This window comes from Chiloscyllium punctatum, chromosome 4, assembly GCF_047496795.1.
Source record: "Chiloscyllium punctatum isolate Juve2018m chromosome 4, sChiPun1.3, whole genome shotgun sequence".
In the NCBI taxonomy this organism is placed as follows: domain Eukaryota; kingdom Metazoa; phylum Chordata; class Chondrichthyes; order Orectolobiformes; family Hemiscylliidae; genus Chiloscyllium; species Chiloscyllium punctatum.
Window position 1 is genome coordinate 82,833,756 of NC_092742.1, and position 21,067 is coordinate 82,854,822.

General features: G+C 37.1%; 1 protein-coding gene across 8 annotated transcripts in view; it reads left to right on the forward strand.

The window, feature by feature from the left end:
- Positions 1–20,472, forward strand: part of LOC140476485 (serine/arginine-rich splicing factor 5-like) — a 33,296-nt gene extending 12,824 nt beyond the window's left edge. For 5 of the 8 annotated variants that reach the window (XM_072569184.1, XM_072569182.1, XM_072569180.1 and 2 more), the window contains 4 exons: positions 1,342–1,411; positions 6,381–6,451; positions 19,058–19,165; positions 19,893–20,472. In XM_072569184.1, the coding sequence (XP_072425285.1) occupies positions 1,342–1,411; positions 6,381–6,451; positions 19,058–19,165; positions 19,893–20,136 (493 nt within the window). In that variant the 3' untranslated portion in view covers positions 20,137–20,472. Of the gene's footprint in view, positions 1–1,341; positions 1,412–1,695; positions 1,829–6,380; positions 6,452–11,538; positions 11,652–19,057; positions 19,166–19,892 lie in introns of those variants that run through there. The other 3 variants (XM_072569185.1, XR_011960493.1, XR_011960494.1) reach the window with 3 other exon arrangements.
- Positions 20,473–21,067: the final 595 nt, after the last annotated feature.

A 21,067-nucleotide genomic window follows, 5' to 3' on the forward strand; every position in this document is an offset into this window, starting at 1 on the left:
GGATAATAAAATGAGAGAATGTTTGGTATGTAAGTGAAATAGATATAGGATAGATGTTTCTGAAGTTTAAAGCCATGCTTAGCTCAGTGGACCAAGACACGATAACGATAAAAATGAATTTAGGACATTCTTTATTGTGAAAGAATTTTCACTCTGCACCATTAGTGTTGACTAGCTGACTGTGTGAATCAAACAAACATGAGATACTTTAATGATTTCAATAGCACCATTTGAGAATACTAAAGGTAACATTATTTTTTGTGTATGTTTTGGTGATAATTGAATCTGTTTATCTAACATCAAATGGCAGGAATGTATCTAACCCCACTGTCTCAGCAGAATTTCTGCATTTGACCAAACATAAAAGAATTTTTCCAAAAGGAATATTTCTCTTTGCTAAAGTATTTTACCATGTCAATTAAAACCTTTTTGAAATATCTTTTTGAAAAAACATCTTTTGAAAAATTGTATTTACAAAGATCCTGCTCTTTTCTGCCTCTTCTTTGAGGAGTTTTTCTTTTAGAAACTATTCTTTTTAGGTTGCGTTTGCACTACAACTTAAAGGTTATCCTTATTGAGGGGAAAATGGGTGGTAGCTCCAGTGGAGCATAAATACCAGCATGGACTGGTTGGGCCAAACTGTTTCTATGCCATATATCTTATGCTATGTGAATGCATATATTTACATATGTAGCTTGTCCCAATGTGGTCCCCCACTTTTAACATGTCCAATTGCTAGACTTCTTTTTCTTCCTCTCAGTTTTCTCTCTTCCTCACTTGAATGCACTGCTCCTTTGCTGTATGTTATCTGCGTGGGTCAGCCACTTTCCAGTATCTTACTCATGCAATATTCATAGACTGCTTGGATTTGGGAAACATCCAATCAATCCATCATGGTATTCACACACACACTTACAGCTTCCAGTAATATCTCAAGAATAATAACGTTGGTAATTTATCTTTCCGCAATCCAACCCCACTCCCAATCCTGCTGAACTACACCAATTTTGCTGCCCCTGTTGAAATCAAATTACCCAGGACAGTATCAGCAGTGTCACTAAATCAGCAAAAAGTCCTTAACATTACTAAACGTTTCCTGAAATGTATGCAACAACAATTCCTTGTGAATGAAGAATGAACTGTTAGGAGAGCTCTTAGAAGTAAATCTGAATGTGAAAGGCTAGAAAATCATTTTTCCTGCTTGAATTTGAGTATGTACAATTATCTGCTGTGCAAATGATGCAGATAGACAGCTATTCATCTCTGAGCCTCAACTGTTCAAATGTAGTCAGTCCAATACTGGTTTAAAGAGTACAATAAAACATTCTGTTTCGTTTTTAGAGGTGGCCGTCCAGTTCACACTGAATATAGAATTATTGTGGAAAATCTGTCCTCCAGGGTTAGTTGGCAGGTGAGCTCTGTGGCTTATTTTTAAAACTCTTTTATTGTATGATATCTTGCTAACTGTTTGAATCAACGTGTTCATATGCCTGATGTGTGTAAATAAAGTACAATGTCAGCCTGATCTTGAGTGCCACAGCTTAAAAATGGATTCCATTGTATCTACCAGAATCCATAACTGGATATGCCTCTGGTTCTGTTTTGAAGAATGTGCTTTGAGTTTAATGCTTTTGCCAACACATCCCTTGCCAGAAACCTAACCAGCTGATGCCAGATAACTTGTTTTCCTGTTAGGTCCCCATCTGCTACCTCTTGTCAACACATTTCCTCCTTCAACTTGGAAAATGACATGGTCTGTGTAGACATCTCCATGGCCAGCATCCATTCACTTCGTGATCAGACAACTGGACGTGTGCTCTTTAGTACGGTGGGTCAGTTCCTGCCTGTTCTTACTGTTCCCTCTGAGATGGAGTGCTCTGCAGCTACACAGTGGCCCATCTAGCAGACTGGGGATGAAACTCTCGATCATCTCTTTTGAGAGTTCAGTGCTAAATCATTCCAAGTTACAGAGCCACCAAATATCATTTCATAAGTGATTTAATTGTTTTAAGCCTATGTTAGGGAATACAATTTATACTGAGTATTAACTGTATTAACTGAGCTACTTTTACAAAACGAATGCAATGGAAAAGATGTTAACATTTGTAACTGTGTATATTTAATATGCAACAGGGATCCAACATTAACTTTTTCATGATTTGGTCACTTACCTAAATTTAATCTTGTATTACCTTGAATATACATCTTTAACTGTAAAGGTTGCACAAAACAAGCTTAAACACTAAATGTGAGATGTGATATAAATTCAAAGACATTATTATTGTAGTGAATTCACGATTTCTTCCTAAGTTTTTGCTAGAAATATTGTTTAGTAGCTGGTCGCTACCAGGGTAAATGCAGATACAAAATGCTGAATGCAGCAAACAGTCTCAGGTTCTTTCTGGATGTTGGACCAGGTGTACTCCACCTAAGATTGCCAAGCAATGATAAAAAGATACTTTTCTGCAGAGCAATGTGGTGAGTCAGCAAAAATTACTGTTGAGCCCTGTTGTAAATTTAATTTGTAGTTAGAAGAGCATTGTGGGAATTTGACATTGCTTAGTTACACTCAGAATCTTAATTAAATATGTGGTTTAGTCTCACTAGCATGTTATCAAGTGGCTTAATAGAGTGCTATTAAAATTCATCCACTGAATTGAATAAATTAATTGGCTTGTTCCAATTTGAAGTATATGTACTACACATTGTGCATTGAAAGAAAACAAATATGCTCTTAATGAGTGAATTGTTCTGTAACAACAGATAGAAAAGTACTTTTCTATATGTTGCTGGTTTCAATGAGCGGTAGTGTTGTGAATGTGTGCTTAATGTAGATGGTCAGTTTTATAAAATAGCTGCTTATTTATTTTGGATTATCATAGAACAGTTTTGTTTGATATTATATGAAGAAATGCTTTCACCATGGTCAAAGTTTTTCTTGAGCATTTTACATTACTAGTTAGATAATGTGACCGTCACCCATATTGATATCTCCTGAAGTTTCACTGAGGTACTTTGTTCCTGAATTCCATCATAATCGGAATCACTTGCTTTGGTGCAACAGGACAGGCTTTTTATTTAGTGGCAAGTGTTTGTTTTTATAGATAATCTGCATTAATCTTGAAATCTCTTTTCGAAAAATCTTAAATAGAAACTTAATAGGTCTTTGAGATATCATCTATATAGCTTTTGTAAATACTGTAGTGGTTTCTGTTGGTCATGTTTCTTGTTTGACTTTAATAATTCATGTCAACAATGATAAATGTTGTTTGGGAACTCTGAACAAAATAACAATAGGTTATGTTTCACCTATTGCCAGCTCGGAATATCAGATATTACTTTCACTGCTGAGTCAGAAGATGCTGTCTTCAAGCCCTACTCCAGGATTTAGGAACATCATCTCACTCAGCCTCAAGTGCACGAATGAGAAAGTTGTAATGTTAGGGCAGCACATAGATAAGCTACAAAAATAAGGCTGTGTCTATTCAAGATGATATTGAACAGCATTTTTATTTCAAGAGTCCTTCCAGTATCTTGACTAATATTGGTTCCTCAATCAACAAAACTACCTGGTTCTTAAAATAATTTGCTGTTTGTGTGACGTAGCACATTGGCTGCAGTTATCCAGATACCAATAAGTGACTGCATTTGAATAATAATATATTAGGTGAGAAGTGCTTTCTTTCTTTCTTTCTCCCTCCCTCCCTCTGTTCTAATTTTCAGTACTAAAAAAGCAATGAATCAGCTTCTTATTTGAAGCTTTCATGTTTGTAAACCCAGTTATTCAAAATTGAAATATTTATCATAATTTGACATCCAGAGTGAGGTATCGGGCATTTTCTTTGTTCCATTATATCTACACAATCATTAAGTCCACTTACTTTCAACTCCAAACCATCACTCGACTATGCTCCTGCCATTGACCTTCTCAAAGAATCCCTACAGTGTGGAAGCAGGTTATTCATCCCTTTAAGTCCATACTGACCCTCTGAAGAGCATCCCACCCAGACCCACCCCCCTACCATACCCCTGTAACCCTGTATTTCCCATGGCTAATCCATCTAGCCTACACATCCTTGTATATCATGGACAATTTAGAATCGCCAATCCACCTAACCTGCACGTCCCTGGACTGTGGGAGGAAACCAGAGCATACGAAAGAAACCTATATGGACACTGGGAGAATGTGCAAATTCCACACAGGCACTCACCCGAGGCTGGAATCGAACCGGGGTCCCTGGCGCTGCAGTGCTAACCAATGAGCCACTATGCTGCCCCTAGTGTAACCCTCATTCGTGCCTTTGTTACTCCCACTCTTATTTACTCTAATGTTGCCCTGGTTAGTCTCCTACATTCTACTCTCCTTAAACTTGAGGTAATTCAAACTGCTACCAATATCCTGCCTTGCACCATGTCCCATTACGTATCATTTATGTATTTGCTACATTTGGTTCATGCTCAAGTAACATCTTGATTTAAAATTTTCATACTTAGTTTTGGAGCAGTTTAAAACTTCATACTTTTTCACATCTGTAATTTTCTCCAGCACCACAACTATCCAAGATACTGTGCTCTTCTCGTTCTGGCATCTTAAGCATTCCAGATTTTAATCACTGTACAATTAGTGGGTGTGGATTCAGTTGCCCTAATCTTAAATTCTCGAATTGTGTAAATCCTTCTGCCTCCATATCCTCTTCTGTGATACTCCTTGAAACCCTCTTTTTTGACCAGCCTTTAGATATGTGTCCTGCCACCAACTCATGCTTGGTGTTAATTTATTTTATCATGTTCCTGTGAAGCACCTTGGAACACCTTAGTGTATTAAAGGTGCTGAGTACAGAGAGTGTTTTTCAAATTGTTGCTACTTCATTTATACCTGAACTTAATTTAAGTCTGACTCTACAACTTCGGAGGAATTGCTTAGCCATTTATTGTAAAAATATCAAAGATTGCAAATACTGAGCAGGTCAGGCAGCATTTGGAGGGGAACAGAGTTGACATTTCATTGGAACAAAATGGATATATTTATCCAACTCTTCCCAAATGTGTCTGAACTCTGTTTTTAACTAGCTGTTATTTGGTTAGCCAAAATAAGTATTTTGGTACCAAGTCAGAAATTGTTAGAAAAATTCAGCAGGTCTAGCAACACCTGTGGAGAGAAAGCAGGGCTAATCTTTCAGATCCAGCGACCCTTCTTCAGAACATTCTGAACTGTTGTGAAGAAGGGCAACTGGAACCAAAACATTTAACTTTGCTTTCTCTCCACAGATGCTGCCAGACCGGCTAAGTTTTTTCCAACAATTTCTGATTTCCAGCATCCACAGTTCTTTAGTTTTAAATTATTTTGATCAGTTTAGGCTTTTTATTTTATATTTTATCCAGTAATCTAGTTGTCCTTTGGTTTCCTTCATTTGTTTGCATATAATTGAGAGACCTATGGAAGCTCTTGCTGGGCTAATTTGTCAGTAGGGTAAAAACAATGACTGCAGATGCTGGAAACCAGATTCTGGATTAGTGGTGCTGGAAGAGCACAGCAGTTCAGGCAGCATCCAAGTAGCTTCGAAATCGACGTTTCAGGAAAAAGCCCTTCATCCTGATGAAGGGCTTTTGCCCAAAACGTCGATTTCGAAGCTACTTGGATTCTGCCTAATTTGTCAGTAGGTTGACACCCATAATATATTTCATTTTAAAATTTAAATGGATGCCTGAGAAGCTGAGACATCATTGACAACAGCCTTGGTTAACCTTTTTTGCATGTTTCCTGTCAACCAGGTGTTCTACCCTTATCTCGAGTACTTTTGCTTCTAATTGAACTAATAAGACTTTGGTAGTGTGTTGTTTGGAGGATTTGTATAGTAAAGGAAAGCTAATGCTGGCTTGGAATTTTGTAGTGCTTTGCCTTTTCATGAACAAATGTGGATCCAAAAACATGAACAAATGACCTGTCCAAAATGCCAAAGATAATCAGCAAAGTTTTGGATGACTCTCTGGTAAGGCAATACTGGTAAGGCTGATTGGGTGGCATCTAAGCTTTATAAAGTGATTTGCCAAGGACTGATAGAAAGTACAGCAATGAATTAAATCATTAGCAAAAAGTGATCGGTATAGGTTTTAACCTGAGGGTCGCCATACCTCCAGCAAGGGAAGATGTTTATACATGCTATCCAGTAATTCAAATAGAAATTATAAAAGTGATGCCAATATTTTCTTAAGTTACCAGACACCTTGAAACAAAATGAACAGATGTTCACCCGTGATGAAATGTCTAGTTCTGTCGCTGGAAACTTTAAAATGCTTGGTTCAGTATGTTTTGAAGTGCAATCTATAAGTATCAACATGTATCCCAGTAAACTAAAATATATTGTTCTTATTGTGAATAGGATTTGAAGGACTTAATGAGGCAGGCTGGAGAAGTTACATTTGTTGATGCACACAGAAACAAAAATGAAGGGTAAGTTGAATTTTTTTTTTGTTAATTAAATTTGACATTTTTTTAACACTATTGGCACAATAGATTCATTATTATCCTTTCACAAGTTTCTAAAAGAATGAAATAGGATTTTAAGGGGACATTTGGTAAGAATCAACTATGAAAAAAATTGTAAGGATAGTTTGATAGACTGAGATGAAGTGAGGTTTGTAGAGTCTCATGGAGGATAAACATTGGCAGAGACCTGCTGACCAAATAGTCTGATCGTGTGCTAAAAATCTATTTGATTAATATTCATCCATCAGTATCATAACGAATCTTCAAAATAGTTTAACCAGAACTTTTCAAAGTGTCTAGTTAGTTCAGAAGATCTGTTGATGTAAGATTTGATATTTTGTGATCATTTAGGATTACTGCACTACAATTTGTTCATATTTTTCAATCCAGTCTTTAATGCAAAGATATTTACTTGAAGTCCCAAATTGATCATCTAAAAGCAATGTGAAATGTGAGCAGTGAATTCACTAAGTGGGAGCATGAGTATTAATTTCACATATTGAAATTCACTGATATGTGCAGCATTTCTGAGTGCAAAGCTTTGAAGCGTTTATCTGACCCACTGCAGAAACATAAAGGTGATCTTAGGAACATATTTATAATCAGGTAAATATGATTTCAGAACACTTCCCATGATATTTTGTAAAGGAGTATCATGATAAAGTTGGACCTTGCAATAGATGACGCCCAGAAAAAAAATCTGCAAAATGTAATTGTTTCTTTTAAATACTTCGTTTTTAAAAGAACTCAATTTATGTAGTTGGCCTCAAATCCATTGTTGTTATTTTCAGAAGATTAAGTCACTGATCCAAATTTTGTACAATCTTATCTTGGCTACAAGTTGACCTATCTACCTACTTTAAATGGTGGTCCCTCTTAAGTCTCAAATGCTAAGAAGCCATCTAATTTAGATGGCTTTTGGAATAGAGGAGAACTGTGGGTGAATGAAGGATGTATTTTGTTGATAGATATTAAAGAGACGTCTATTATAGGAATCTTGGGATATTTCTTTAATTTTGCTTAGTTTCAAACATTAAAAATCAATGGAACATTAAAGTATAATAACATATCCCGTGTAAAAGAATGGGAGGGTGGATTTATTTAGTGCTTCACTAACTATAAAGTTAATGATGAATTATAATTAAGTTGCTGGCTTACTTTCAAGCTTTCACTATCATTCTATTCCAGTTATGAAATATGCACAAGCAATAGGATGACAGTATTGGGTGATTTAAAGTAGAGTAAAAGAAGTGCATGTGAAGGATTCTTTTTAAGAATGTAGTCATTACTCCATCCTAGATTAATAAAATTAAACCAATTTAATAGGGAGGCATGTGATCATTTTCAGACAAAAATGCTAAGAAAACCATTTAAGGATACAAAATATTCATTTGCAAGGTGAAGAAGGAGATTATCACATCTGAAGGAGAATATTAAAAGCTGAACAATAACCTAAAAAGAAACAATACGGATTTGTAAGCATTTAGAGAATAACACAAATTAGAGATTGTGTTGTTGAAGAATGAAAAGGAATCTAATTTTTAAGGGGGAAGATATGACTGCAGCATTAAATAAATAATATGCTTGTTTTTAAATAAAGCAGGTCCAATTCAAATAAAAATGTACTGGAAGAAACTACTTAGCAATTGTTAGAGATATCCATACAGAAGAGTTGCTTCTGGAAGGATTAGTAGAACTTGACTTTGATAGTCAACAGTACCACGTAGTTAACAACTTAAGCTGTGTTCTGAGAAAGGAGATGGCAGAGACCAGATAACACAAAACATAAAGTTATGGCTGTGAATTGCAAACCCCTACGCTCTGTGGGAAAATAAAATTCGACCCTTTTAAACCTGCCAGTTATTTTAAATCTATCCTCCCTCTCCTGAAAATGTGATTACTTTGTTCCTGTATCCAAACCCTACGTAGTACGCTAGGTGTGACATAATAAGTGTTTCATATGGATCTGGCACAACCTATCTGTACTCTGGTTATATGCCTTGGCTTATACAGGAAAACCTTCTTAAAAATCTATTATACCTGTCTCATACCTTCAGGAATCTGTGAACACTCACTGCAAAATTCCTTCTTTCCTCTAACTGTCAATATCCTACCATTTCTTATGCCTTCCTTTGCTTTGTTCACCTCCCTCAACGTGTCATCTCACCTTTCTATGGATTGAATTCTAATTGCCAGTTTCTGTTCAGCTGACTGCTATTTTAATAAGTTCCTGCAGACTGCTGCTTCCTTCCTCAGTATCAACTGTTGGGCTTTTGTTTGTATTATCTGCAGACTCCTTAATTATGATCCCTACATTAAAGTCTAAATTATTGTGGGCGACACGGTGGCACAGTGGTTAGCACTGCTGCCTCACAGCGCCAGAGATCCGGGTTCAATTCCTGCCTCAGTGCGACTCTGTGTGGAGTTTGCGCGTTCTCCCCGTGTCTCCGTGGGTTTTCTCTGGGTGCTCCGGTTTCCTCCCAATATCCAAAAATGTGCACGTTAGGTGAATTGGCAATGCTAAATTGCCTGTAGTGTTAGGCGATGGGGTAAATGTAGGGGAATGGGTCTGGGTGGGTTGCGCTTCGGCGGGTCGGTGTGGACTTGTTGGGCCGAAGGGCCTGTTTCCACACTCTAAGTAATCTAACTAATTGTTACTGAGAACTGAGCATTGCAAAACCTTTCTGGAAACAGCCTTTTGATCATAAATGCACATGTTTATCAAAAGTCTAATTTCTGCCACTAAGTTACTTTTGGATCCAATTGGTCTTTTACTTTTCTGACCAGTTTGTCCAAAGGGATCTTGTTAAAAGCCTTCTAAAATCCACATAGATTTCACCAAGTACGTTACCGTCATCAACCTTCCTCGTTACCTTGTGAAAATGATAATTAATTTAGTCAAACACAACCTTCTTGCAATTCAATGCTGACATTATGAATCTGTGTCTTTTTAAAGCATAGTTTATACTGTCGTTTAGAATTTTTCCCAATAATTGCCCACTAGTGAAGTAAGATTATAACTATGCAATGTTGAAAATTCTTTAGATGCATTTTGCAATGCAACAGCCCAATTTTTTTCTCTCCTGTACCATTTGTTTTCTAAATCACAAAACTTAAAGGCTGTTTTCAAGCCTCATTTAAATGCATGCAAACAATTTTCCAAACAAACTAACACATCTCCAAACTCAAGCAAAGTTAAAACCTTCTTTAACCCACAATAAAGAAATACAGATCAAATTTAAACTTATACATTATTCTGTCCACTTTGCAATCCAACTTTCTAAATAATATGAAGAACCTATAGCACAGTAGAAATTCAATAGGATTAAAATTTGGTTGCCAGACTATGAACAGTGAGTTATAAAATGGTTGTTGTTGGGATTGATGTATTCCACAAAACAGTTTTGGATTCACTTTCCCACTTTGTATACATGATTTAAATATGAAATCATATTTAGATGTCACTGGCTATCACAATTTAAAGTTTGTTGGCCCCAATAAACTAAGAAGCTAACGAGCAGTGAGAAGGTTATGCAATGTAATGCTGAGACAAGTGACAGATGCAGTTTAACATGGATAAATGTGAGTTGTTAATTTTTAATGAGAAACAAGGAATGGACTGAATATTTAAAGGAGAGAGGGTCTGCATGAACTGAGAGCAAAAATTCAAAGAGCTAGGATTTCCTGAAAGTATTAGTGTCATTAAAACTTAGTTTTAGAAAGTACAGTGAAGCTAAAGGAAGCAGAAAGAATAAATTCATAGAATCCCTACAGTGAAGAAGCAGGCCATTTGGCCAATCGAGTCCGCACAATCCCTCCAAACACAATTCTATGAAGACCCTACCCTATCCCCATAACCCCACATTCCCTTGGCTAATCCACCTAACCTACACATCTCTGGACACTATGGGCAATTTAGCATGGCCAACCCACCTAACGTGCACATCTTTGGACGTGGGAGGAAACCCGACCATCCAAAGGAAACCAACACAGACGTGGGAGAACATGCAAACTTCACACAGTCACCTGAGTTTGGAATTGAACCCATGTTAGCGAGGTTTGAGAAGATTTGTAACTCAGGTTGAGGTTCTGGATGTAGGTCTGCTCGCTGAGCTGGAAGGTTCATTTTCAAACATTTTGTCACAATACTGGGTAATGCCTTCATCCAAAGGCTGACTGAAGAGTTTGATAATGTGAAAAGGGAAATACTTTTTCATTTGGTCAATAACAAAAGGCCATCAATTTAAAATGGTGAGAGTGAAGAAAGTTGAAGAGAATCTTTGCTACTTGAAACATGGAATGCTCTAGAACAGAATATGGATCAGTTTGAGATTATTGATAAATTAATTATCATTAATTATCATTTGAGCAAAATAAAGAGCTACAGAGAGAAATTCATGCAGTAGGATTGGCTTTGTATTGGTCTAGCAAAGAACCAATGGAGATGTGATGGGCTAAAAGGTTGCCTCCTATGCTCTAATGTACTCTGGGTTGCATAGAACTAATTGCAGTATAAATGGAACTGTTACATTTTAGAATGAGATACAAAGAAAATTCAACTGAGAACATTTATCAACTTGTAGTAGTATTAGCTAACTGTTGTATATGTGGCATAAGACATGAATTGGATGTGTTATAGTGAATTGAAGAGCATGAATCCTTGAATACCGAAATAATAATACTTTGCAATTGCTTTAAGTTGTTTTAAAAATTTGGCTAATATGTATAACTTACCAATGTCAATATATGTTCATAAAACATGGAATAGTTTTCTTTACATTGTACAAGTCCGCCATCATATTGTCATAACATGAGTGCCTCACTGTATCGTAAATGTTGACCCATACAAGAATAAGCAATGTATTTGTATCGAAGTATGTCAACTAGAAGAGGTTGTTTTGTGATTTGTAAACTTTTTAATATTTACTTTTTGTACAAGCTATGTAATTACAACAATTCTTAATGAAATAACGGTGCTCAATGATGACTGCTCTAGCGTTCTTTTGTCAAAGTAAATATCAAGATGATTGCGATTTGGTTTTATTTTGTAGTTTATTCAGAGAATGCTGTGAATGAAGAAGTCCATGTTTTCACCAGTCAGCACATGTGGATTTTTTGGGACTCCAAAATTACTGATATTATGTAATTTCTGGACCTAGTTCTGGTAAGCACTGCTCAGTCTCCCGAGCATTGTTAACAAAACTAGATTGGTTCCCAAGTCTAATTTGGAATGCTTTTAAAAGATATTGTGAACAATAGGTGACTGAAGTAATTCTCAAGAGCCCTTCATTGGACGCTTTTAAATGGAAAGTTGTAAGTTTTTAATCACAATCTTAACTGTTGTTATAGCATGATTATTTCCAAATATCTCTTTATCCTCCTCCATGAATTCCCAAGATAAATTTCCTCAAGTCCAAGCTTTCAAAATTCACGAATGAGTCCTGTCGCTCTTGACTGAGCTGCCTGCATTGTGCAGATCATTTCAATGCTTATGAAATCCATGCTGAGCGTAGCATTCCAGAAGTAACCCTACTATAGCAATTGGTTCGACTTGAGGGATAGTATGGGTTTTCTTTCCTCAACTTATTAGCTAAATACGGTAGTTTAGTTGGTATTTTGTTTTTGATGAGTTAGTGTTCAAACAAGACTGTCTAATCAACCACCATCATTTTGACTGTTGAGGAAACTTAGAAGTTCTATGAGAAGGCAAAATCTGAGCCACCTCTCTAGCAGCAAGTAAATAAGATGTGATGTGTTATAGTTCCAGACCTTTTTGTGACAATCCTCGATTAGTTGTTAACTTCCTCAACTTGATATTGAGAAAGTTTGAACCTAAAGATGCTTAACTGGGACTAAATGATTGATCACTCTCTCCCTAAAGATAAAGGGCTAGCCCAGATTAACAATGCCCTCTAGTCTTTTTAATAAGTTAAAAGCAGACCTTAATTTTCCTGAATTTTATAAGATCCTGCATAATAATTCCTTCACCTCTTCTCCAACACACAAAACTAAAGGAGTATGGATTCAGGTTCTCAAGTTAATGAAAAAGAGCACTGAGAGATAAAACAAATCTAAATGATATAAAAAGTTTATTAACGAACTGAAAATGGCATGATACTCGAAGTCTAAGTGAAAACAGTAAATTGCAACATTAGATTTTAGGAAAAAGGAAGGTGACATAGCTTTATTTCTCATAAATCTAGTTTTAAACTTTAATTATTCAATTAAAAATATTTTAAATGGGTTATCTATCAAATATTAAAGTAATGGTAACCTTGAGTGAGTGACAAGCCCCTAAGCTCTTTAAGTGAATTTCCTTTATTTGGTTTGCTGCTGAATGTTTATAGTAGATTTTCAGCCTGTGTAACTAATTTCTTTTGGATGAGGGTGATCTCTTAACTGTAATGAGATCCCTCCTTTTTATGCTCCAGATTTGCTTTTGATTACTCATAATTCGTGTGAAAGACAATCCTCTTCAATTCTAAGGAAGTTTTCATGTCAAATTCCATGTAAGTCAGAGGGCCCCTCAGATCACCAGAAGGCGAATCTTGCTGATGATGTCATGGTTGGTTAAAATTTTCCTTAATGTTATAAGATTAGAATATGACTGAATTGGAAAATTTTGATTCTAAATGTAGTTCAGTTGTCAAACCTTATGTTAGATCATATTTTTAGACAGTGTAAAACAAAAATGTTAGTTACGAGGCTTGTTTTTTTTTAAATCAGTGAATCTTTGTTTTTGTAAAAAGAACAAAGTCCTAACTTGTCTAGGATGTGTGGCTGAACCATTGTGAACTGCTTTGACCTCTCTCTTATAAAAGATGTACTTCTAAACTACAAGCTTTCAGTGAAAAGTAACTCTTTTAACTTTATAACCCTTGTGACAATATTTCTTTACACAGGTTTCTTCACAAAGAGTGTTGTTTTGGGGGTGTGGGCAAGAGGTTGGAGTGTAAGAATAGTTAGACATCATTTGGGTAGTGCAGTAGACATCAGGCCCTGCTGTTCCTGGAGTTTTCACAAAAATTAGACCCAGCTTGACAGAAAGGATGGACCAAGTTGCTTTAGTAAGCAAAAAATGCCATTTATTACAACAAAATAGCTTCGAGCTACAGGTAATTATGCATCATAACCATAAAACTGTATTAGTTAAAACTATAACTGTCTTATAAGCCAGCTTAAAGGTGCATGCACACACACACAAAAGAAAACATGGGTATTATGGGCAAAGGGAAAGATGGGAAAAGCAGTTCAATTATCCCTGTTCACTGATCTATTTGGCTTGTCAGGGTATTGCTCCTTGATCTTCCACTTGTTTGCAGGGGGCATAGAGTAACTGCTTCAAGGTTTATGAAGGTTTCTGATTGTTAAAAGTCACAGATTACAGCAATTAATGAAAGGAAATAAACTGGCTAACTTCAAGCTTGAGATTCTTTTTACTGTAGTAGAAAAATAGCTCCTTCCCTCTAGAGGTCTGATGGTTTCACCCATCAACATTCACACCCACAAGATGTTCAGCTAACCCAGAGCCAATCACATAGTTGCTGACCGGTAGAAAGGTCTTATCATCAATAACTGGTCATCATCCCACAGACCAGTCAGCCACCTATTGCTGACTGAATCTCAATTTGTACAAATCCCTTGGCTCCAACTCATCTGCAACGAGATTTTGCCCCCACTGTTTGCACAAACAGATGTGTAAACAGCGCTTACAATGAGTGTCTGGTAACTTGTCTTTTAAAAAAGCGTAGCAATATTTTAACAATTATTGGCTTTTAAAATGAGTCCTTTTTCCCATTTCAGTCCACAATCAAAACTACAGGAAAATGAAAAGATGCAGACTTCACTGAACGCAATGTGAATGTAGCATTTAATTGAATGATAATATTAATGTCACAAAAGTGCCAAGCAATAACCGTCTCCAACAAGAAACAATCTAACCATTTCACCTTGACATTCAATGGTATTGCTATCGCTGAATCCCTTGTTAGTATCCTATGGATTAGTTTGGACCAGAAACTGAACTGAATCAGCCGTATAAATACTGTGGCTACTAAAGCAGGTCAGAGGCTAAGTATTTTGTGGCAAATAAATCACTACCTAATTTCAAAAGCCTATCAACCAACTACAAGGAACAAGTTAAGAGTGTGATGGAACTACCTCCATTTGCCTGGATGAGTACAGCTTCAACAACACTCAAAAAAACAAAACCAGCCTGCTTGATTGGAATTCTATGTAACACCTTCAACATTCACTATCTGACACAAAATAATAGTTAAGTGTGCCATCTGCAAGATGCACTGCAGCAGATAACCATGGCTCCTTTGACATCAGCGTTCAAACTCTTGACCTGTACCACTTAAAAGGACAAGGTAGCAGATGTCTTGGAATACCAAGAGCAAATTCTTTTCCAAGACACACACTATTCTGACATGGAAGGATAGTGCCATTTTTTTCACTGTCGCTGGGTCAGAACCCTCTAATCACCTTCCGAATAGCATAGTGGACTGCTCAGCAGCATCATCTAAAGTTGATTAGGAATGGACAATACTTGTTGGCCAAAATATGGTTGTCCGGAGTATCTGACTGAATTGCCTGCTGGCATATAGAGAATGTGTATTTGGATGAGAACAGTTTGAATAGATAGCTTTGAGGGAAAAGATGAAAATTTTTGTTTAAATATTGAACATACATACCATTCATAACTTTGGTAGTGCATTTTAGTTTCTGTACATTTGTATTGCTTCCTTTAATAGACTCTGACTTGTCCAAAGTCACAATAGATATGCGCCTTTTCCTTTATTGCTGTATAATTAAAAGAATATGTTCCAATTCTAATTGTACAAATCCCTTCTAAAGTCCTGGGTTCAAGTCCCATCTTCTCCAGAGGTGTCTCATAACACATCTGGATAAATTAATTTGAAGTGTCTGCCAGTCTCAGTCCCTTCTGGGATCAGTAAAATTTAATTGTATAATCAGGAATTCCATAGCATTGCATTAATTAAAGCATAAGGTAGTTTGGCAAGATAGCGTGAACTATCATCCATTGGATTAAACTGGTGGAACAACAAGCAACCCTCTCACCAATGAAAAAATAATTATTCATAATATACAAGAACACTTGAATTGTTTTTAGTTGTATATGATATTCTTAGTTGCATCTGTTTAAAGTATACTAGGGGAAGCCATTTAGACTTTTTTGGTCACCTTGGAATCCTCAGCCAATTTATCCAAATCCAAAGAGCTTAGATACAAAAAGGTAAAGCTACGGTTTTGGACTGCTCGGGTATGTCTTGGAATATTTCTGCAATTCAGGAGTGCAAAGACTTTGTAAATTTACAATTTGGACCAGCCAAATTATTAAGACAGAATTGCAGGGTTATTTGAAGCAAATTTGGAAAGGTTCAGCCTCCGGTGATAGGATTGTCCCTCCTGGCTCCAGTAGTAAGCCAGACTGGTTAGTTGGACATCTCTAGTACCCAGGAGTCCTGTACTTGCATCTGATTCAGACACTATTATTAAACAAACTATACTGTGCTGACTTCAGACATCACGTCATTTTAAAACCACTTCATTGTGATTGCCTCCCATTCCCAAGGAGGAAGGTTACTAGTTGGCCATCACTTAATTGTAAAGTGTAAATTTACAGGTGACAATAGTTACCAGGAGAACCTGGTCAATAGTATAGTAAGCATTACTCATCTAAAATGTAAGATTGCATTGTCACCATCCTCCTGAACACAGAATGTACACACACAAAATTTCCCATGGAACTTCAGAAACCTAACTTCTGTACAAGCCAACCATGGTAACTGCAGAAAATTGCATATTGATTATCTCGTAAAATGTAGGAACAGAAATAGGCCATTCAGCTATCTAATGAGGTCATGGCTGACCTGATATTCTTCATCTCCACTCTCCTTTTTCCTATAAACTTTGATTCTTTTACGGATTTAAAAATCCATCAGTCTCAGACTAGGCTATATTTAGAGTCATAGAGATGTACAGCATGGAAACAGACCCTTCGGTCCAACCCGTCCATGCCAACCAGATATCCTAACCCAATCTAGTCTCACCTGCCAGCACTCAGCCCATATCCCTCCAAACCCTTCCTATTCATATACCCATCAAAAGGCTCTTAAATGTTGCAATTGTACCAGCCTCCATCACTTTCTCTGGCAGCTCATTCCATACACGTACCACCCTCTGCGTGAAAACGTTGCCCCTTAGGTCTCTTTTATATCTTTCCCCTCTCACCCTAAACCTATGCCCTCTAGTTCTGCACTCCCTGACCCCAGGGAAAAGAATTTGTTTATTTACCTTATCCATGCCTCTCATAATTTTGTCAACCTCTATAAGGTCACCCCACAGCCTCTGACGCCCCAGGGAAAACAGCCCCAGCCTGTTCAGTCTCTGCCTATAGCTCAAATCCTCCAACCCTGGCAACATCCTTGTAAATCTTTTCTGAACCCTTTCAAGTTTCACAACATCTTTCCGATAGGAAGGAGACCAGAATTGCACACAATATTCCAACAGTGGCCTAACCAATGTCCTGTACAGCTGCAACATGACCTCCAACTCCTGTACTCCATATTCTGACCAATAAAGGAAAGCATACCAAATGCCGCTTTCACTATCCTATCTACCTCCGACTCCACTTTCAAAGAGCTATGAACCTGCACTCCAAGGTGTCTTTGTTCAGCAACACTCCCTAGGACCTTACCATTAAGTGTATAAGTCCTGCTAAGATTTGCATTCCCAAAATGCAGCACCTCGCATTTATCTGAATTAAACTCCATCTGCCACTTTTCGGTCCATTGGCCCATCTGGTCAAGATCCCGTTGTAATCTGAGGTAACCCTCTTCGCTGTCCACTGCACCTCCAATTTTGGGGTCATCTGCAAACTTACTAACTGTACCTCTTATGCTCGCATCAAAATAATTTATGTAAATGACAAAACGTAGAGGGCCCAGCACCGATCCTTGTAGCACTTCACTGGTCACAGGCCTCCAGTCTGAAAAACAACCCTCCACCACCACCCCCTGTCTTCTACCTTTTGAGCCCATTCTGCATCCAAATGGGGGGGGGCCTTCGCATCTGCTGTTCAAGTCCACAAAGAATCTTTTGTTTCAATGACATTGATTCTCATTCTTCTAAATACCAATGAGTATAGGCCCAACCTACTCAACCTCGCTTCATTAGGCAGTCCCTCCATACTCCGTATCAGCCTAGTAAACCATCTCTGGATCACCTTCAATGCAAACATATCTTTTGTTGGATAAGAGATAGGTGCATATGTTAGTGACTTCCAGAATAGAATTTCCTATTGTCTAAATAATGCCTTCAGTATTGTAGAAGAATCTACACAGGGCAGATATCCAAACCACTTGTCCATATATAGTCTTGCAATTCCCCTTTGTGGGGTCATGGATTCCACACATGGTCAAGAAAAGTCTTAATTTTTGCATGCTGAAGAGCTCTGCACCATACGTTCTGGCTGGATATGTAAAGTTCTACAAACGTTAGCTGCACTGAAAACTCTCAGGAAGGCAACAATGATTAAATTGTCCTTTGCTCATTGTCTTCCAAAAACAGTGTTGTTGATCACATTAAGTAAGGTAAGCAGCAACCTTGCCACACTCCTATTTTGAGAACTTCATTTGCTTTTATATGGATTTTGGAACCAGAGTATCCATTTCGGGTAAAATCCAAGATTTGCCAGGTTCCCAGTTTGTTGAAGCATTATGTTGAATGATTTTTAAAAATCAATCAAGCCTGAGTTTCACAAAGCCCTACAATTTCAAATGAAGCCACAATCTGTTCAATAAATGCCACGAGTTTGGAAGCCAGCCTATTGCTTTCTGATGATCCTGTGTGACCCCATGACTTCTGATATAGGTTTTGAGCTATTCCAAGACAGCCACTATAAAAACAAACCTCAGCAAGCTTCCTCAGTAGATATTATGCTCAGTGGGATCCCTCCTATTGCCGATGGAATACACAGTGTTTTCTGATGTGCTGAGTATTTTTGCATGCCACTGTTCACTGGGGGTCAAAGGCAGCTCTGAGGCAGATTAATAATTCCTGTTACAGTATGGATGGAATTGTGAAGTCAGGAGGAAATATCCATATATGTTGATTGGCTTTACATTAAGTAACATTTACTTAAAATTACACTTCAGTTTTTCTTAAATGAGTAATCCATGTTCTTGAAATGATAACACGAACACCAGGTTCCTCCACTGTATTGCCTCAGTGGCCATGCTTTATTTGTTAACAGTGACTATTGGTATTTCCTGAATGTGTAGAAGGCACGACAACCCAGCCTGACTCATGCTGAGCCAGTATCCAAATAGGCTTATGTTACAGCAAGTATTCACTTTAGCCATTAAGAGTGGAATTCTTATAAATTTCCTACATAAACATAGGGTAGTGCATATTCAGTCCTGAGTGGTGATTGATTGAACCATGAACTTTCTGTTGTGGTAATATTGGGAAGGAGGCAAAATATAATGTGATTATCAGCATTACAAGATGCACATTTCTCAAAATGTCATTTGCTTGTTTTAGGGTTGTTGAGTTTGCCACATCTAGTGACATGAGAAATGCTCTCAACAAGCTGGAAGGTAAAGAGATAAATGGTCGAAAAATAAGATTAATTGAAGATCGGAAACGCAGGTGATTATTACTCTTAACCTATGCCATTTAAATTTACAAAAACTATTCCTTACTATTTCCACATGACCTGCAAACATTACTGTGACTTACCTTCAGCAGCCGGAGTTCTGTCTCTGGAATTCCCTTTCTAAACATTTCTACCTTTCTTTAAGAAACTCCTTAAAACCTACCTGTTGGCTGAGCTTTTGATCATCTGCCCTAATATTGTCTTATGTGCAGTCGTTCATTTTATTTTATGTCTCAAATACCTTTGATTTTTTTTAATGTGTTAAAGGTGCAATAAAAGTTGTTGCTTAACCACAGGGATGGGGGATAAATCAACTCGCTGTAATCTAGAACTTGCATGATATTGCATATTCCTTTCGGTGAAGTTACTGAATATTAATTAGTGGAACTTATTCCCCTTTTCACCATTGCTGTGATCAGCTAAAATCTGTTGGAATTCTGATTAACTGTGGAGATGGCCAACAACTGCTCTCAATACCAATGTCTGTATGGGGGTCAGGGAAACTATTACCAGGAGAAATATCTCTTGTTTTTAACATCTTGGCACAGATTATCCAGGTTGCTGGTGCCATATACGGCACTCTACATTGTATATACTTCACCAGTATTTTACAAGAAATAAGGTGCTTGGGTGCTTTTTTCCCCGATATTAATGAATATAACTAACTGCTTGTGACTAGACAATTGAAAATGAAAATTTGATTATCTAACTGATTTCTAGGACCAGAAGCAGATCTCACAATAGAAGTTCCTCAAGATCTCACAGTCGGTCACCATCATCTAAGCAGTCAAAATCAGAAAGTAGGTCCAGAAGCAGGAGTCGTGGCAAATCCCATTCTGCAAGCAGATCACCTGTTAGAAAAGATCAACCAGTGATGAATAACCAGGCCCATTCAAGATCAAAATCTTCTGGATTGACAAACCAGTCGAGGTCCAGGTCACGTTCTGTTGAAAGTGCTGATTAGACAATGATTGTAAAAAGCTGTTTTCTTCAGAAAATGATATTAGCTATCTTTTGCTTGAGATTGTTTGTGGATGCTTCTTTGTTCATGTAAGTTTTTGTTGAACTGTAAAAGACAATTATTTCTTTACATAAAAGTCACTAATGGAAAATAATTTGCTTGTATTAGAACTGGTTTAAAGTTCTATGCTGCTTTGGTATTGAATATATAACGGACAGGTTGACTAAATTTATATCAGATTGTTTCTGAAAAGCTGTGGCATAACTTAGACTCTCTTCATATCCTGTTAATTATAACTGATACATTATACTTTTTAAACCAATAAATGTTATTACAACATTTGATTTTCTTGGACTATTTCATTGATATCTCTTCAATGAAAAGCTTTGAATTAACTGTTTTTGCTGCTTATGTGCAATTGCATGGTGACATTGAGTTTGTTTTAAAATAATTTTATTAGAATTTGATTTGATTGTATTTTCATCTTTCTATTTGTCAGCCTTAACTCAGTATTACAGATAGTGTCTCAAAATCAGTAACCTTTGGGCCTTCGAAGTTTGGGGTGCATGGCTGGGTCACACTGATTCATGTGACATTAGGGATTGCACAGAGTATTGGAGGAGATCAACATGCAAGTTGCAAAATAGAAAACTAGTCCAGCACCATACAGTGCCTGGCTCAATTGTCCATGAAAGGTGTTTCATTGTTTACTCAACTAAAATTGTTGTGTGGCACATTTTACAAATGCCTGGTTTTCAAAGAATTCCAGTCTTTTGACAGTTGAGTTTGAAACATTGTACCCTATAGTACTTTTGGCCGAGTGTCAGAAGTTGTGGATTCAGTCTCCACATCACAGACAAGAACATGGAATCCAAACTGTCCCTTCAGAGCTGCAATGGAGAAACATTGCACTATTGGATGTACCCTTATATTA